General features: G+C 44.9%; 1 protein-coding gene across 7 annotated transcripts in view; it reads right to left on the reverse strand.

Annotated features, from left to right (window-relative positions):
• Positions 1-18813, reverse strand: part of MBOAT1 (membrane bound O-acyltransferase domain containing 1) — a 273642-nt gene that overhangs the window by 173715 nt on the left and 81114 nt on the right. For 6 of the 7 annotated variants that reach the window (XR_011388755.1, XM_017344967.3, XM_002714159.5 and 3 more), the window contains 5 exons: positions 18419-18474; positions 15141-15195; positions 12070-12253; positions 8880-9072; positions 1997-2100 (listed from right to left, as the gene is read on the reverse strand). Coding sequence is in view for 6 of the 7 variants with exons in the window: in XM_017344967.3 (XP_017200456.1) it covers positions 1997-2100; positions 8880-9072; positions 12070-12253; positions 15141-15195; positions 18419-18474 (592 nt within the window). In the remaining variant the exon portion in view is untranslated. The remainder of the gene's footprint in view (positions 1-1996; positions 2101-8879; positions 9073-12069; positions 12254-15140; positions 15196-18418; positions 18475-18813) is intronic. The other variant, XM_017344969.3, reaches the window with a different exon arrangement.

The following is an 18813-nucleotide window of genomic DNA, read 5'->3' on the forward strand; positions in this document are numbered from 1 at the left end:
TAGCCCTTGACTCTGAACACACGCCCAGAGCTAAAAGATGCCACCTCTCGGGGCATCACGGGGGGTGGACTAGTGGCAGTCAGACATCAAGGGCAGCCACTGGAGCCACCATGAAGGGCATTTAGCAGCCTGCAGTAGGAATCCACAAGTTTGGAGAGGGAGAAGAAAGAGGAAAAGTTGTGAGACATTTGGCCTTCCTTCGACATCACCTCTGCAGGAAAGCAAAGCTTGCAGGTGGTCTACACTGCTTTTCCAAAATGGGAAAGGTTGTTTTGGAGGCTGCAACCTGTCTATTTAAGATGCTGTTCGTGGTGATAGAGGACATGACCCAACTGACGGGCAAAGCAATGTTTGTTCATTCAGATATGACCTGGGTCCGTGGCCATGTTCCTACCACATCCCCAGGTGTCTGCCCACAGGAGTCCCCCAAAGCTCCAGAACCATCCAAACACAAGTGTTTGCCCATAGTCAGCACTCACTTCATATGTGGTGAATCTGTGTGACCTGAGCCAAACAGCACTGAGTTTAAGTTGTATTAAATGTATGATGTAATTCAGTTAGGGAACAGTTGTAGGTGCGTCTATTTCTACTTGATTGCCTTTGGAAATAGCAATGCCTCCATACTAAGAGGGAAAATGTGATTTTCCCTACAAACTCCACCATATTTTTTTAGGAGAAATACCCAGCATGTTCCCTGTGGTTGCCATCCCAGTGCAAAAAGCCTCTGCAGAAAAAGAGAGAGGCCTACCTGTTTTAGCCTAGATTGCATTAAATGTGTGTGGCAGGTAGGCCATCCCCACATACCCCTGGCTTTGTGCTCAACACACACAGCCTCCTTTGCCCAGACCTTCCAATGGCAGTCCGTCTGCCCTGTGGTAGGCGGAAAACCAAAACCAAATAAACATGGGGGAAATCTGAATCACAGAAGATGATTTGTATTCAATTATCTTAGTAGACAATAACAATACGGTATCATGATTTCTGCTTTTCAGTTTTACTTACAAGAGCAAACCCAAGTCACCCGGCTGAAGAACCGATGCTTCCCCTCCAGTGGGGGACCTTGCCTTACCTGCCATCCAGCTGCCAGGAGGAAAGCGTCTATGCCCTGACGTTCCTGTCCACTGGAGACCAACAATGCAAAGAAACCCAAGAATGATGGGATCCCAAACCTATCGCCTCTGACGACGAAGACATATCAAGAATGCTGAGCCAAGAACAAAGACTGGGAATGAGAACTATCACACCATTCTGGCGGCCTACAACTGTGCACCATGACAATTCTTCTCTAAAGTGACCAGATGATCAGCATTCCCAAAGGAACCAGACAACACCTGCAAAACTGAAATCCAAACAAGGGAGCTCCCAGTCTGTGCTCCTCACTGAACTATGCAGAGCATGTACAAGAGAAAATGGAATTTAGACTTTCAGATGAAAGAACAGAAATGTAAACAACAAAAAGATTTTCCTGGCTCCTTTTCAGATTTCCTGGGTCATCCTTCCCTTAACCTTTAAAAAACACCAGCAGGGGCTGGAGCTGTGGCGTAGTGGATAAAGCCACCACCTGCAGTGCCAGCATCCCATATGGGCACCGGTTCAAATCCTGGCTGCACCACTTCTTATCCAGCTCTCTGCTATGGCCTGGAAAGCAGAAGATGGCCCAAGCCCTTGGGCCCCTGCACCTGTGTAGGAGAACCAGGAGAAGCTCCTGGTCCCTGTCTTTGGACTGGCCCAGTTCTGGCTGTTGTGGCCATCTGGGGAGAGAACCAGTGGATGGAAGACTCTCTTCCTGCCTCTCCTTCTCTGTGTAACTCTTTCAAATAAATAAATAAATAAATAAATCTTTTACAAAAATTCCGAGATACAACATGTCCAGGAGGCATTGGCCTGCTAGCAGTTTTTCCTGGATCTTGATGAAGAATTCTGGGATAAAACATTCAAAGCAAATGATTTGCTTTATTCATTATGGAAGTTTGATTGGAAAACATAGTAGACTCACCTCTATTTTCCGGATGTTTAGGTTAGAAAGCAGATCCCAACAGAAATTTCCATTCTTATCCACTCCGCTGAACCCAAAGCCAGCTGCATTATTGACTGCATCAGCTATGGTTTTTAAAACAACACATTAGGATATGGAACAGAAGTCTGCTTTATAAGATACTAAGTATCTGTCTAGCCTCAAGACTTAGGGAGTTGTGGTAGCTTCCTTAGAAAAGGAACCCCAAAACTTAAAGGACTGCTACCATTATGAATCAGAAAAACACACTAGTGGCTGTTTGGTGAGCTTGATTTTAATCCATTCATTCATTTCCTAGCACTGAGTGAGCAGCTGCTGAGGGTCAGGAAAGGCGCTAGATGTGAAACTGAAGAGAAAAGAGAAATAAAGAACCAGAGGAAGAAGTATCAGAAGGACTTAGTGAGCAGCTTGATATGAGGGGGGAGAGAGAACAAGGCAAATAGACATCTAAGCTCAGAAGCAAAGACCAGAAGGCAACCCACAAGAGCATCAAGAGCTGTCTCCGAAAATAGCAGGGCTTGAGCTGAGGGGCAGTGCAGGGTCAAGGGGAGAACCCATTCTGCAAGAGACTTCAGAGCTCACCCTGGACACGGAAAGCGCGATGAGCCAGCAGGACATTAGATGGAGCGGCCACGATGCAGTGAAGAAAAGGTTAGAACCCAAGGCAACAGACAGAGCTAGAGAAGCGAATCTGGGGCCAGCTTCAATCAAGATCACATGTGGACACAATTACCAAAGCCACTCTATTCATAAAGTTGGTAGAAAAGCTCCCATAGCCATTTTTATTTGGCTTCTCTAAATAATAATTTTCTTCTGCAGTGAATATCTGATCTCCAATCAACTCCTCAATAAAGTGCTTTTTGCTGAAGCAAGCATTTGGTGTAGCACTAAAAATGTCATCTGGTGGGACTGGCACTGTGGCATAACAGGTGAGGCCTCCACCTACGACGCCAGCATTCCATATGGATGCTGGTTTGTAATCCGGTTGTTCTACTTCCTATCCAGCTCCCTGTTAATGGCGTGAGAAAAGCAGTGGAAGATGGCCCAAGTGCTTGGGACCCTGCCACCCATGTGGGAGACCTGGAAGAAGCTCCTAGTTCCTGGTTTTGGCCTGGCTCAGCCCTGGGTATTGCAGCCCCTGGGGAGTGTACCAGTAGATGGAAAATTCTCTCTCCTCTCCCACTCTGTTTCAAATAATTTTTTTTTTTAAAGATGCCACCTTGTATTCCCACATCCCATATCAGAGCACCCTAGTTCAAGTCCAAGTTCTGCTACTGATTCCAGCTTCCTGCTAATGTATGCTTTGGGAGGTGATGGCTCAAGAATTTGGGTCCCCACCACCCTCATAGGAGACCCAGTTTGAGTTCCAAGCTCAAGCTTTGGTCTGGACCAGCCTTAACTGTTGTGGGCATTTGGGGAGTGAACCAGTGGATGGCAAATCTCTCTTTACTGATGCCTCTCTCTCTCCCTCTGCCTTTTAGATAAGATAAGTAAATAAAATGATTTTATAATCAAATATAGACCTGTTAATATACTTTTACAATGATAACCAAGAGGCTGATTTTCTCCCTTCACTTATCTTATTTCAAATCCTGTTAGAATATTTTCTCTTAAAAACTAAATCACAGCCCCATGAAGACTTAGATGTGGGAATCTCTGAGCGATCTCCTTTCTCTGAGGATTCCTTTAACGAGCCTCACTCAAAGCAGCCTCGTGCAGAGCTGCTCTAAAGGAAGACAGCCTGTCCTGTGTTTGCCTCATTTATTTTTAGCATGGTTGATGATTTATTGTTGCTTATCTTAGGCTTGGCTTCACTGCCCAACGACCTGGTTTCTTTTAGAATGAAGGACGAGAAGTCCTGAGTCCCTCTACATCATCCTCCCAAGCCAAATCGATGAAAAATCAACGGTCAAAAAGAAAGACAAAGTGATGGTGTGCCAGGAAAAAACTCATGATTTTACAGGTGTCAGAATCAGTTTGTGAATGACATCAGTTTGTGAATGACAGAGGTGAACCACCCCTGGGAGCAGAAGGCCACCCCTGGGAGAGCTGTGCTGACAGCTCCCAACAGAGCCACACTGCCCACAGCTGGACCCAGAGCAGTGTCCCCTAACTGCTCTCTCCCATCTCCAGCCTTGTCTCTCCAAGTCCTGTCCAGACCTCAAAGAATAAAGACGACAGTTTTTTTGTGTGTTTCTTTAGGGCTTACTATCTTTCCAGAAGCCTATGAAGCACTTCGTCCCACTCCTTATTTAATCCTCACAGCAGTCAAGATAGAGATTACAGGGTCGGCACTGTGGTATACCAGGCTGTCTCCGTTTGAGAGGCCCACATCCCATATCAGGGTTCCTGGGATGAAGCCCCAGTTCCACTTCTGCTTCCAGCCTTCTCCTAATGCACACCCTCGGAGGCAGCAGGTAATGGCTGAAGTACTTGGGTCCCTGCTACCCACAGACCCAGAATGAGTTCTGGGCTCCTGGCTTTGACCTGGTCCAGACCCAGCTGTTGTGGGCATTTGGGGAGTACACCAGCAGATGGAAAATTCTCTCTCTCTCTCTCTCTCTCGTTGCTCTGCCTCTCAAATAAATTTTCATTAAACAATGGAGATTAAGGTTGGGCTCTACAGAATATTATATGCAAAGCCTTGAAAGCTTTATGACTTCTAGAAATCTCTTCCCTCGAGTCTAAGATAGATATAATAATGGCACCTATTTTAAACGGCTCTTAATAGGAGCTGGAGTTGTGGTGCAGAAGGTTAAGCTGCCCCAGCGATGCTGGCATCCCGTATCAGTGCAACGGTTTGAGTCCTGGATTCTCCAATTCTGATCTAGCCTCCTGATAATGTGCCTGGGAAAACAGCAGAAGATGGCCAAAGTACTTGTGCCCCTGCCACCGACGTGGTCGCCTCAATGTGTTCCAGGCTCCTGGCTTTGGCCTGATCCATCACCAGCTGTGGCAGCCATCTGGGGAGTAAGCCAGCAGATGGACGATCTCTGTCTCTCCCTGTCACTCTCCCTTTCAAGTAAAGAAAATAAATCTTTTTTTTTTTATTATTATTAAGGGCTCTTGAGAGAATTAAATGCAACTCAGTGTGTGCAGAATACATAGCACAGAGCTTGGCGCTCACATGTAAGTTAGTTGTCATGATGATGACAATGATAACGATGATAAAAATTGCCACCTCCAGCCTGGATATGACAGAGACATCAGGCACCTATTAGGATCACTCAGGTGGTATAAATGATGCCAGATTCCAGAGTCTACAACCTGAGCGGCCAGTGGCTGAAAGGCCACCCAGAGGCAGTGACTCTTAGAGCCGAGGCATTTACAGGACAGTGGAATCCCCCTTGCTGCATAGTGCATTCCACAGCAGTTTATCCGAGACTTGACTTTGCCTGTCAGCAGTCAGAGGTTCTTAGTGCACCAGGCCCACACTGGCTTTTCTTGTGTTGTGCATGGTTCTAACCTGTTATGACACATGAATCAATTTGGACACCGATACGCTGGAGTTGGTGTTCTTTGGAACATAGCCTGGGCCAAAGTGGGGCCTCATTAATTAGTACTAATTAGTATGCAGAGAATAACGAGAATCATATGCTAAGCCCCCCCAAAAAAATAATTTTCTTACTTTAATCTAAAGAGCAACCACAGCTAGGCTGACAGTGCTCAGCTCAGCTTTAAGGATTAAATGTATAATCACATATAATTAGTACACCAATTATATGTAAATGGTGTTTTAAAGAGATTGATAAAACAATTATTGGGTTAAGCAGTTTAAATATTCCCTGTTACACTGTTCATTGCTTCCTTTATTCATAAATAATGCAAAGGTTAATTTCAACCCAGCCCATGCAATCTAAATTATAACAAACTTCAAATTGAGGTCATACAAATTAATGAAGTGTTTCTATTGAAGCTACTAAAAGAAAAAAAAAAAGATAAAGAAAAGGAAGTAGGGAGAGAAAAAGAGTGAAGTCCACAGAGCAAGGTGTCCACGGAAAGGGTGACTTCCATACCCCAAATGGCCGGGGTATGCCCGGCAGGCAGAAGGACAGCCGTCCCTGGTCCCCGTAATCCCCTGGTCACCAGGTCCCTGCCAGCACAACCCACCTGGCCACCAACTTTCCTTAGGGAATTGTGGAATAAGCCTTTCTTTTCTCTCTACCTCTGGAGCTGATTTAGTGCAGAAGCCAGCCTTTAAGGGGGTGGGGCACAGCAAATGGGAACAGGAAGAGCAGGGAGAGGGGAAAAGAGAGAGAAAGAAAGCAAGAGGAGAGGAAGGAGAAGGTAGGACAGCCATTCACCCTCATTCGCTCTGCTCCACACAGGTACTCAGGTTGCAGTAAGGTCAGAACAGTAACTGTTTTCACCTATAAAATATGTCCTGTGTCCAAACAGGCTTCCAACCACAGTAGGTATAACACCTACCAATTAAATGATATCATTGAATTGATATGATAATTTAATGATAAAGCGATTGTGGGACAAGGAGTGAGGCACAAGACAACTCCTGAAGCGTTGCCCATTTTTTTAAAAAAAGATTTATTTACTTATTTGAAAGGCAGAAGTACAGAGAGAGATGAGGAGAGATTAATTAAACTGAATTAATTGCACTGAAAGTCACTAGAAACACAGTGCAGATTTCATAACAAGCTCCAAGTCAAGGCTCTTTGGTACAAAGTTACGTAAATATTGCACTGACCTGAGTGTGTGTGAACATTTTGGCCCTTAAAAATAACTTGGAATGAAGAGGAGGGAGGAATGGGGAGTTGATGTTTAATGAGGACAGTTTCTGTTTGGGATGATGAAAAGTTCTACATTCTGGGGATGGATGGTGGTGCTGGCGGCATAAGACTGCACATTAATACCTCTAAATCGTATATTTAAAACTGGCTAAGATAGTGAAATTTGATGGCCAGCATTGTAGCACAGCAGGTTAAGCCACCACTTGTTACATTAGCACCCCATGTCGGAGCACCAGTTCAATTCCTGGCTGCTTTGCTTCTGATCCAGCTCCCTGCCAACATGCCTGGGAAATCAGCAAAACATGGCCCAAGTGGGTGGGTCCCTGTCACCCATGTGGGAGACCCGGGTGGGTTCTAGGCTCCTGGCTTCAGCCTAGTGTCCAGCCCCTGCCACTGCGGCCATCAGGGGAATGAACTGCAGAAGGATGATCTCTTTTTCTGTCTGTCTCTTCCTTTCTGTCACTCTGCCTTTTAGATAATAAATAAGTTTTTTAAAAAAATATTAAAAAGGTAAAAAAATATTAAATTTTGCTATATATATTTTACCATCACAACAAAAACTAATAAATGAAAAAAAAAGTAACTTCTAGGAGTGAGCATTTAGCTTAATGGTTAAGACACCTGCAGGCCACATCACAGTGCCAGGGTTCAATTCCCAGCTCCAGCTTCTGACTCAAGCTCCTTACTCATGCAGACCATGGGAGGCAGCAGTGATAGCTCGGGTTCCCGCCCCCTCCAATGGGAGACCTGCATTGAGTTTCCGGATCCCAGGTTTGGGCCTGGCCTGGAGCTGCTGTTTGCACGCATTTGGGGAGTGACTCCCAGTGAGTGGGAATTTGTTCTCCCTCTCCCTCCACTCCTCTCCATATCCTCAGACTCTCAAATAAACAACGTTTTTTTTTTTTAAAGAGTAATTCATTATTTGCAAACATTTTACTCTGGAGTTTATAACTTACAGTATGAAATAAGATAAACACACTCAATCTGTTATTCTGCAGCTCATGGATGTGGGCTAAACACCAGAAACTAAGGTTAAGAGTCGAGGTGACTTCCTAAGCCAAGGTACTGCTCTCTGATAAGCACCAGGTCACTTTCAGCTAAGCTGTCAAACTCCCATTCCTGAAAGGGTTCCAAGTATGGATCAGACTTATTACAATCCTTTACCAGTCTTGCTAAGTGCATAGAAGCGTTTACTGCTCACTTTAGCAAACCTTTCAACTACTCCAGTCTAAAATCGTTCAAAAAGAGATAAAAGCTTAAAATTGAACAAGTTAGTCCATGGAACAAAAAAAAAATGTGTGATAAAACCAAATAAAGCTGAACTTTCTACTTAAAGAAAAAAAAATCACTTGAAGTCAGCTTCTTTCTAAGCATAAAGTTTAACGGGGTGGGTGTTGAAGCCACTTGCAACGCCCACATACCATACCAGAAAGTTGGTTAAGTGCCACCTACTCCTTGTTTCTGATCCAGCTTCCTGCTAATGTGCTGGGGAAGGCAGCAGGTGATGGCCCAAGTGCTCGGGCCCCTGCCACCCACAACTGGGATGGACTCCCAGGCTCCTGGCTCTGGTCTGGTCCAGCCCCGGATGTTGCAGGCATTTAGAGAGTGAATGAATAGATGTAAGATCTCTCTCTCTCTCTCTCTCTCTCATCCCTATCTTTCTGCCTTTTAAATATTAAATTAAAAAAGCTTAGCCAACAGTTTCTTAAAGAAGTGTAATCTAAACCAGTATGTGTGTTTATAAAATAAATGCAACATGTATCCGGCATTACTTATAACCCAGAAAAATTACAAGAAAGCCATAACATCCTGGAATTTTCCCCAAACTTTCCACTGCACTCAATGGCTAAATTTGACTGGTGTAGGCAGAAGCTTGTTAAGTTCTGACGTCTGTTAATAACACTGGATTCAAACACCTGCCAGGCTTATTTCTCTCCTTGTCACAGATAACTGAGTTTACAGAGGGTGGAACACTATGTTGGAAAGTAACAAATGACACTGGCTCTATTGCCTCGCACTGTGGCTCAGACTTTTTCTGATTAGGTGATCCGGAATGTTCTGGCTAAGCTGTCCAGGGAGTGTTCTGGTTTCCTCACTCAGAGCTATCCCAACAAACTCACCCAACGTCCACGCAAAGTAATATTTGGGCTTTGAGGCTTGTGTGACAACATATAAGTAGAAGAGTCGAGTCAAAAAGTTTGCTTCATGGACAAACCAGTCATCAATAAGGCAGGTGACAGGGAAGGTCTTCGTGAGCGTCAAAAACAAAAGGAGAGACACCAAGGTGATGCATAACTTGCGTATCACAGCTCCCTGGAAATGGGGGGAAACAGACATAACCATTCAGAAGATTCTGGAACCAGGACAACAATTCTGGCAAAGACACGTAAAGAAGGGCATTGTTCCTGAGGAGGCAACAGGTGTTCTTTCTCAAGACGGGGGTCTGATGATTAGGATCAGGTGCTATGTTCAGATGCAGAACAGACTTCTGACACTTGAGAACTGAACGTATTCAGAATGGAAGAAAATGACCCGAGTCATCATCAAGAAAGAAAAAGGCTCAGGTAGGATGAATTCCGTGCCGGAGACTGAGCACCCAAACCAGAGCATGGGAAGGCTCTGGAGAGCTTTAAAAGTCTTCCAGGGGAAGCTGTCTGGCAGAGCAGTTACGATGCCACTCGGATGCCACGTTCCTCCGTAGGCTGCCCAGGTTTGAGTTCTGTCTCTGCTTCTGATTCCAGCTCCCTCTAATGTACACCCTGGGAAGCAGCAGTGATGATCCAAGTACTTGGGTCCCTGCCACCTGCGTGGGAGACCCAGATTTAGCTTTATGCTCCTGGCTTTGGCCAGGCCCAACCCCAGCTGTTGTGGGTATTTGGGGGGATGAGCCAGCAGATGGAAGATCTGTCTCTCTTTCCCTCCTTCTTTCTGCCTTTCAAACAAATACAAAACAAAAAAACATGACATAGTCAACTCTGAGATCAAGATGTACTGATTTTTAAATTCTTCTATATGGAGTAATTTTGTCTGGCTTTTCTGACATTCTGGGAATGACATTCACCGTTCAACAGAATCACAGTTTTCAGTGTCTTAAAATTGAACTTTTTATTGCTAATATGGGCCAAGCAACAGCACCTCCTTCAGAGGGTGGCATGGGGCTTAAGAGAATGAACATGTACAAGGTCAAGTGTCCAGCACCACTCTTAGCCACAGTTACACTGACGGTGCTAGGAGGCACAGCTGGTGGGGGGCAGACCCCTCCCCACCTGCCTCCCTGCCACCCATCAGCACGTCAACCAAATGCATCCTCATCACTTCCCAATCTCAGCACAAAGACGCAGGTGTCTCCTTGGAAAGTGGAGATGAGGCTCCGTAATAAAACTGTTTCCTAAATAAAACCATGTGAAACCTGAAAGCTCTCCAGAGACAGATACCGCCTCAAAACACATGGTGTGGCTCTGACACCCCATGGCCATGGTGATTTCATTCCTAAATCATTTTCAATAAAGTAGCTGAAGCCCAGACCATAAAGTACAGTGAGCTCAAGTGTGTCAAAACTCCCCAGAAGCCATGAGTAATTAACAAGCCACTTAAACATTCAAATTCGAAACTCATACTTTTGCCTAGACTTTCAGTTATGCAATAGTTAACTCAAATTATCTCTATTTTCTCCTATTTCCAATTTTCATCATTCATTCAGTTAATTATAATCTCCCTTAAATACAGCATATTTGATCAGAATAAACTTAACATAGTTAAGAAGTTCAATGAGTTATCCTAATACTGACTAATTTGAGATTGATAAATCCAGGTCAAAATTAAAATACTATTTCAAAAAGCCATTTTAAACTCTCTCCAGATTAAAATCAAGTCTACACATGTAAAACCGGTCTAATTCTAGCTTCCTGCTAATGAACACCCTGGTAGGCAACGGTGATGGCTCAAGTACTTCAGTTCCTGTCACCTATGTGGTAGACCTGAGTTAAATTCTTGACTTCTAGCCTTAGCCTGGCCCAACCTTGACAGCTGCAGGCATTTGAGGAGTGAGCTAGCAAATGGGAGATTGCAGTTTGTCCATCTGTCTCTCAATTTTCAAATAAAAATAAATTAAAATTTTCAAGAAAAAAGACAAACTTATTTTGGTGCAAATTTTTCTTAAATCCATTTACAATTTTTTTTTTATAACATGCATTTGCGGGGCCAGCACTGTGGCGCAGCAGGTAAAGTTGCCTCCTAGGATGCCAGCATCCCATATGGGCACCAGTTTATGTCCCAGCTGCTCCACCTCCAATCCAGCTCCCTGTTAACATACCAGGGAAAAACAGCAGAAGATGGCCCAGGTGTCTGGTTCTCTGCCACCCATGTGGGAAACCTGGATGAAGCTCCTGGCCCCTGGCTTCGGTCTGCCCCAGAGCTGGCCATTGAGGCCATCTGACGAGTAAACTAGCAAATGGAAGATCTCTCTCCCTCTCTCTCTCTCTCTCTCTCTCTCCCTCTCTCCCTCCCTCTCTCTCTCTCTCTCTCCCTCCCTCCCTCCCTCCCTCTCTCTCTCTCTCTTCCTTTCCCTCTGTAATTCTTTCAAATAAATAAACAAACCTTTTTTAAAAAATTTCATTTGCCATGAACGTTTTGAAGACTACTCAATATGCATGGATTTTTAGAAACTTTCACACCAAATAAACCTTTTAATTTCCATTTCCCATGACTTTCTTGAAGCAAATGCACATGCTCTTCCAGCTGTATTTGAATTTTAAAGACAAAACATCCATAGTACTTGAAATGTGTTAACAGGCACTCTGCTGGCCACATTGTGTACACTAAATATTGGCTAACTAATGAATTGATTGCTTTAATATTCCCAGTCACTAGGCTCCTTTGCAAAATAAACACCCATTGCTCCAATACAGAGAACCGTTACAAACATCTCAATAAAGATTGAGCTTCCCTAATCCCAAACTACAAAATCAAAGTACTCCAAAATCCAACACTTTCTGAGTATCAACACAATGTCAAAACGATTCAGATTTTAGATTTTCATAGTAGGGATGCTGAAGTGATAAAGTCTATGCAGAGATTCCTAAATCACACACACACAAAAATCTCAAATGTGAAACGCATCTGGTCCCAAGCATTTCAGATAAGGGATACTCAACCTGTACTGATAATTTAAACAAATGAGAGAAAAGCTACTGGCCAAGCTTTCCTGTAAGCTGTTTGGCTTTTTAATTGAACAGTTATTAGTGACAGTCAGCCTGGCAGCAAACCCTGTTCTCTGGACCTTTAGGTAAATATTCAGCACCGAAGACTTACAGTGGGAGAAGGTTCTGGGAAGCTGCAGGAAGTGTTTTGCTTCCAGTTGACTTCCAGCAACTTCATGCGCACGTGTCTCCCCTCAATGAAGGCCACGTAGTCATTGAAATTGTTACAGGGGCCCGCTATGACACTCATGAAATTGAGAAGGTAGCTTAAGTATTCCAAAAATGTGGGTTTCACTCTGCGAAAATGAACATAGTTGAAAAGTTTTCAGGCTTGGATTTTTATGCAGAATTTTTTTAAAAAGAATTATTCCAAATGCAGCCATTGGGTTGTCTTTTTAGATTACTGTATTTGACAAGACCTTTCCTTGTTCTTTTCTATAAAAATTCACTAACAGATTCTTTTTTTTTTTTAAAGAATTAAAGCACAAATTTATTTCGGCGCAAAAATATTTTTGAAACCCATGCATAGTTGTTTTTTTTTTCCCAGCGGTATACATTTTTTTAACTTTTATTTAATAAATATAAATTTGCAAAGTACAACTTTTGGATTACAGTGGCTTCCCCCCCCCACCCATAACTTCCCTCCCACCCTCCCATCTCCCGCTCCCTCTCCCATCACATAAAGATTCATTTTCAATTATCTTTATATACAGATCAGTTTAGGATATATCAAGTAAAGATTTCAGCAGTTTGCACCCACACAGAAACACAAAGTGTAAAGTACTGTTTGATTACTAGTTATACCATTGATTCACATAGTACAACACATTAAGAACAGCCGGCACCGCGGCTCACTAGGCTAATCCTCCGCCTAGCGGCGCCGGCACACCGGGTTCTAGTCCCTGTCGGGGCGCCGGATTCTGTCCCAGTTGCCCCTCTTCCAGGCCAGCTCTCTGCTGTGGCCAGGGAAGGCAGTGGAGGATGGCCCAGGTGCTTGGGCCCTGCACCCCATGGGAGACCAGGAAAAGCACCTGGCTCCTGGCTCCTGCCATCAGATCAGCGCGGTGCGCTGGCTGCAGCACGCCGGCCGCGGCGGCCATTGGAGGGTGAACCAACGGCAAAGGAAGACCTTTCTCTCTGTCTTTCTCTCTCACTGTCCACTCTGCCTGACAAAAAAAAAAAAAAAAAAACAACAACAACACAGAGATCCTACATGGGGAGCAAGTGCACAGTGACTCTTGTTGTTGATTTAACAATTGACTCTCTTATTTATGGCGTCAGTAATCACCCGAGGCTCTTGTCATGAGCTGCCAAGGCTATAGATGCCTCTTGAGTTCACAAACTCAGACCTTATTTAGACAAGGCCATAATCAAAGTGGAAGTCCTCTCCTCCCTTCAGAGAAAGGTACCTCCTTCTTTGATGGCCCATTCTTTCCACTGGCATCTCACTCACAGAGATCTTTCATTTAGTTTGTTTGTTTTTTTTTTTTTTTTTTTTTTTTTTTTTTTTTTTGCCAGAGTGTCTTGGCTTTCCATGCCTGAAATACTCTCATGGGCTTTTTAGCCAGATCCGAATGCCCTAAGGGCTGATTCACTAACAGATTCTTGTTAAAAGGAAAATTGAGGGGGAGGGTAGCTCAGAGAACGCGCTGAGCTCCGTGGCGCCCTCTGCTGGCCGATCATGGTAATAAAACACTCAAGGCAGGGTCCAGGGTAAAAGCTGTGGAGGCTGGGACATGCTCTTTTCTCATCACCTGTCTGCGAACAGCACAAAACAAAGGTAATAAACATAACGCAGGGTGAGAACCTGACCTCATGGCAGCTGACTGGGATGCTTCGAAAGAGGAGCACTTTCAGATGGCCAAAATAAACACATAACAAATGATGGGTGGATCCAGTTTCCACAGGAAGAGAGGCCACAGAACAGTCTCTACGCTGCTCTGGCATGCAGGCCAAGTCCTCAGGAGCAGGAAAACAATCTGCAGATAGCAGATCTATGCTGTTCTCTGAGGGTCTTTGGGAAGGCCTGTTCCAAAGACAGAATGGTGGGGAAAAGCGTCCTCAGTGCCATTGCTACCTGCCATGGGAACTGTGCTCTGAGTCACTTACACCCCACAGCACTCAGCAAGGAACCCGATTCATTAAAATCGTCCCACAGTGCTCATCACTTCCAAGTCTCAGCTCCTTCATGAAGGAGCCAGGAGCTCATCTCCTGTGCCTGGAACGTCCTTTACTTCTCCAGTTATCCCTTAATGCAGTCCCACCCGGCCCCAGGCCACAGTGCTCGCACCCATGCACTACCTTGTATGCCTTGTTCAGCTTCACATCAGTGTCCCCCTCCTCCTCCTCCTCTTCCTCCTGTAGACAGACTCCCTTCTGCTGCAACACCTCCCTTTTTCTCAAGTATCCCCACTGGCCAAAGGCCACCTTCAGCCTTCCTCCCAGTCTCCTCCCACCTGCATCTCTCTGGCCCCACTTCCCATTGTCTTCCATGCCAGTGTTTAATCAAAATCCCACCAATGTGCACTGATGATTATCAGATTCTTGGTGCTCCCCCGACACATGCCCAGCAATAACAATCCCAGCAAACTACAGATCCACGGACGGTTAGACCTAGCAATCCACTCCTGGGAATCCATCCTCTAGCTGAACCCAATCATTTTCATCACTCACCATTTGTAAAAGACAAAGACTGGTGGGCAACCCAAGAGTCCAATGGCAGACTCATTAAATAAATGATATCATGGGGCCGGCACTGTGGCGTACTAGGTTAAGTCTCAGCCTGCAGTGTTGGCATCCCATATGGGTGCTGGTTCAAGTCCCATCTGCCCTACTTCTGATCCAGCTCTCTGCTAAGGGCCTGGGAAAGCAGTAGAAGATGGCCCAACTCCTTGGGCCCCTGCACCTACGTGGGAGACCTGGAAGAAGCTCCTGGCCCCTGGCTTCACATCAGCCCATCTCTGGCTGTTGCAGCCATCTGGGGAGTGAACCAGCAAAGAGACGACCTCTCTCTGTCTCTCCCTCTCTCTGTCTGTGCCTCTGTCTCTTAAATAAATCTTTAAAAATAAGTAAACAATTGATTATTCATGATAAGGAACGGAAAGGCAGCTATCTGAACGGTGAGGAAAACCTCTACATATGATGTCGGAGGCACTTGAGAAGCTCTTGATAACCTGAACTTACTTTACAGCGAGCCGCCGCTGCTCAGCAGAAAGGTCTTCGGCTCTTCCAGCTGATCCTATGGAGAAGAAAAACAACTCAGACGGGAGACGTGTAGGGGTCAGCCCTGTGGAGCGGCGGGTTAAGCCGCTGCCTGTGATGCCAGCCTCCCCTATCACAGCACCACTTTGAGTTCCTACTGCTCCACTTCCAATCCAGCTCCCTGCTAATGTGCCTGGGAAAGCAGGGGTGATGGCCCTGCCACTTATGTGGGAGACCCGGATGGAGCTTCAGGCTCCTGGCTTCAGCCTGACCCACACCTAGCTGTTGTGGCCATTTGGGGAGTGAACCAGTGGTTACATGATCTCTCTCTCTCTCTCTCTCTCTCTCTCTCTTCCTCTCTGTCTCTCCCTCTCCCTCACTGTCTCTCCCTCTCTCTGCTCTGCTGCCTTTCAAGTAAAAATAAATAAATAAATGAATCTTAAAAACCGGAAAGAAATGAGACATTTGCAGTGTCAAGGCAACAAGTCTTAAAAGAGTCTAACCAAACGCATTTGAAAAAAGGGAATATATTTTTGCTTCATTGATCATGAAGAATCCATTTGTCATTTTTTAAAATAGCCCTGGACCACAGAGCCGCCCGTTGGCAGGCTCACACGATGAGCGGGGCACTCAGGTTATCCCTCTTGGAATCACACAGTACGACACAGAGCTCTCTCCATCTCCTGCCCTGGGCAGCTCCTCACCACTTTGTGTGTTTTCATCACTACATGAGGTCTTCTAGAAGTCTGCAGAAAAGGCATATTATGGGAAACTACACACAGCTTCCAAAATTTTTTTGCAACCAAACTTATCTTTTAATTCCACTTTCCATGAACTATTTGAAGCACTCTCTTACATCCAAGAAATAAGCTCGCCTTTCTCAGGCTGTGGCAGCTGAAACACCTCCTTCATCATGCTGCATACAGATACCTGGTACACGCTGCCAGCATGGAGATAGGAGCTAACGGGAAAAGAAACAGGGACTTTCCTCTTCCAAAAAGGAAAAGAGGAAATGTTACCCTGAGTGCCCGGAAACCACACTGGAATAATCAGTTTTCTTCTTTTTAACACCCATTCATTGCCGAAAACCTCCCCCATCAAACCACCCTTGCGTTTCCTATAAAACGTATACATTAACGTTGAGTCAAGGAAACTTAAGTGTCATAAGCAATAGAAGTCACCTTAAAACTGTTCCATTCAGGGGCCAGCTCTGTGGCGTAGTAGGCTAAGCCTCTGCCTGCAGTGCCAGCAGCCCATATCACACTGGATTGAGTCCCAGCTGCTCCACTTCCAATCCAGCTCCCTGCTATGGCCTGGGAAAGCAGTAGAAGATGGCCCAAGTGCTTGGGCCCCTGAATCCACGAGGGAGACCTGGATGAAGCTCCTGGCTCCTGGCTTCAGATCAGTCCGGCTCTAGCCATTGTACCCACTTGAGGAATGAACCAGTGGATGGACTCCCTCTCTCTCCTTCTCTGTCTCTCCCTCTCTCTGTCTAACTCTGTTTCTCAAATAAATAAATAAATCTTTAAAAAAAAAACTGTACGTTCAGCTAAGACTGACAATGGTCACCAACTATGAAGGCAACTAAAAAACATGCCACAGAGAAGGCGGAGTGTCTCTGGAATTTACTTGTTCCTCCCACACACGAGAAAAAAAAAAAAAAAAGGCAAGCCAAATAAACACTTACTTTGCTGCCTAAAGGAAAGTTCCAGGAAATACGGTGAGCTTAAAATGCACAAAAAGTAAATTTAGGCAAAATGTCTACTTAAAAAAAAAAAAAAAGAAGCAATGTTTAAAAATATCATACTCTTTTTCTGAGGTCGTATTAAGTACTACGTCTCTAGCAACTTCAGAAATTAAATTTGATTTTTGCTATTGGTTTCTGTGGTTAGTGTTAGTCTACAACCACCAAGTGTGACTAGCTCAGCCTGGTTTCATTAGGACTTGGATTTTCCCCCTGAAAACCACACATCTGGGAAATTGTCTCAGTACTGGGAGAATCAGATGGCCGGTCCCTCTAGAAAGATTCCATCCTTGGAATAAAATTACCCAGCTCTCAACACAGTGACGGAGGAACCACGTCTGAGCTAAGAACAGACTGGGTCAAAGGAAATCCAATCAGTTCCCAAGCTTGAAGGAAAAACAAGAAAACTAGCTGTCTGAGATAAATCTTCTCAATCTATCAACAAAGACATTTCAACAGTCACAAAGTATTTGGCAAAGCAGTACCAGTCCACAGAATACACTTCTACTAACTGCACCTGGCACCCTTCAGCACATAGTAGAGTCTTCCAACCAGCTGGAATAGTCTTCCTCTCTTCCCGGGAACCCGATTTGAACAGTAAATCACACCCCAGCCATTTTTAGGAAGAGCCCAAGCAAGGAACATCTTCAGTTTCGTACAAGCAGAAGACTCTCCCTTCTCCCACTTTTTGCAGGGTTAGGCCAGTCTCATTAGATCATTTTACAAGCCAAATAAATAAATAAATATCATTTAAAAAATGATTAAACAGACAATGCTGCTTGATTTTGTTTTAGCATCTCCCAGGCTTCCCCCAAAATTAAATCAGAGCAGAAAGGAGGCCATTTTTTTCTTAACAGATTTGGAGATGAAGGGCAGAGAGCGCAGCAAATTAACTTCAGTTTAAAACACTGTGAAGATAAACAGAGGCTGGCGCCGTGGCTCTCTAGGCTAATCCTCCGCCTGTGGTGCCGGCACACCGGGTTCTAGTCCCGGTTGGGGAGCCGGATTCTGTCCCGGTTGCCCCTCTTCCAGGCCAGCTCTCTGCTGTGGCCCGGGAGTGCAGTGGAGGATGGCCCAGGTGCTTGGGCCCTGCACCCCATGGGAGACCAGGAGAAGCACCTGGCTCCTGCCTTCGGATCAGCGCGGTGTGCCGGCTGCAGTGTGCCGGCCGCAATGGCCATTGGAGGGTGAACCAATGGCAAAAGGAAGACCTTTCTCTCTGTCTCTCTCTCTCTCTCACTGTCCACTCTGCCTGTAAAAAAAAAAAAAAAAAAAAAAAAGATAAACAGAAATCCCACTGTTCTCAGTGCAAATATCTCAGACTCAGCAGGGAAATGGTGAATAATAGCTGGGAGACTCAAAGGCTATACTTAAAGAAGCCTAGAAATTTTGAACAAGATAAAGGAAGATCTGCCTGCACTTTCTAAACCCTGGATTGCACAGAGAGTGTAAAAAGAGAAGCTCTGGATGTTGGATTCTCTCTGAGAAGCAGAGGAAGAAGGGTCATTTTTCTCACCGTCATGAACTTGGAAGGCCAAGGTTGTAATCTTCTGAGTAACAATCATCAGGGGCCTATAAGGACAACAGAAAATCATCCAGATTGGCAAAAATGCCACAGGAAGAAACTTTTATTCTATTTCTCCATATGGTGGTTTTTCATCTTGAAGTTTATTAAATAAAATACAAAAAATGTCACCTTCAAAACAAGCTACTTTATTTCCCTTCCAAATCCCTTTAGATGAGTAGATGAAACAACACTGAATAATAGTCCCACGGGTCAGGCTCTTATGTGCTGTTACTCAAGATGTGGCCCCAGGCCCAGCCAGGCATTGCCTGGAGCTTGTCAGAATGTAGTCTCACCTCCACTCCAGACCTAGGAAACCAGAACCTGCATGCTAACAAAATTACCAG

This window comes from Oryctolagus cuniculus, chromosome 5, assembly GCF_964237555.1.
Source record: "Oryctolagus cuniculus chromosome 5, mOryCun1.1, whole genome shotgun sequence".
Classification (NCBI taxonomy): Eukaryota; Metazoa; Chordata; class Mammalia; order Lagomorpha; family Leporidae; genus Oryctolagus; species Oryctolagus cuniculus.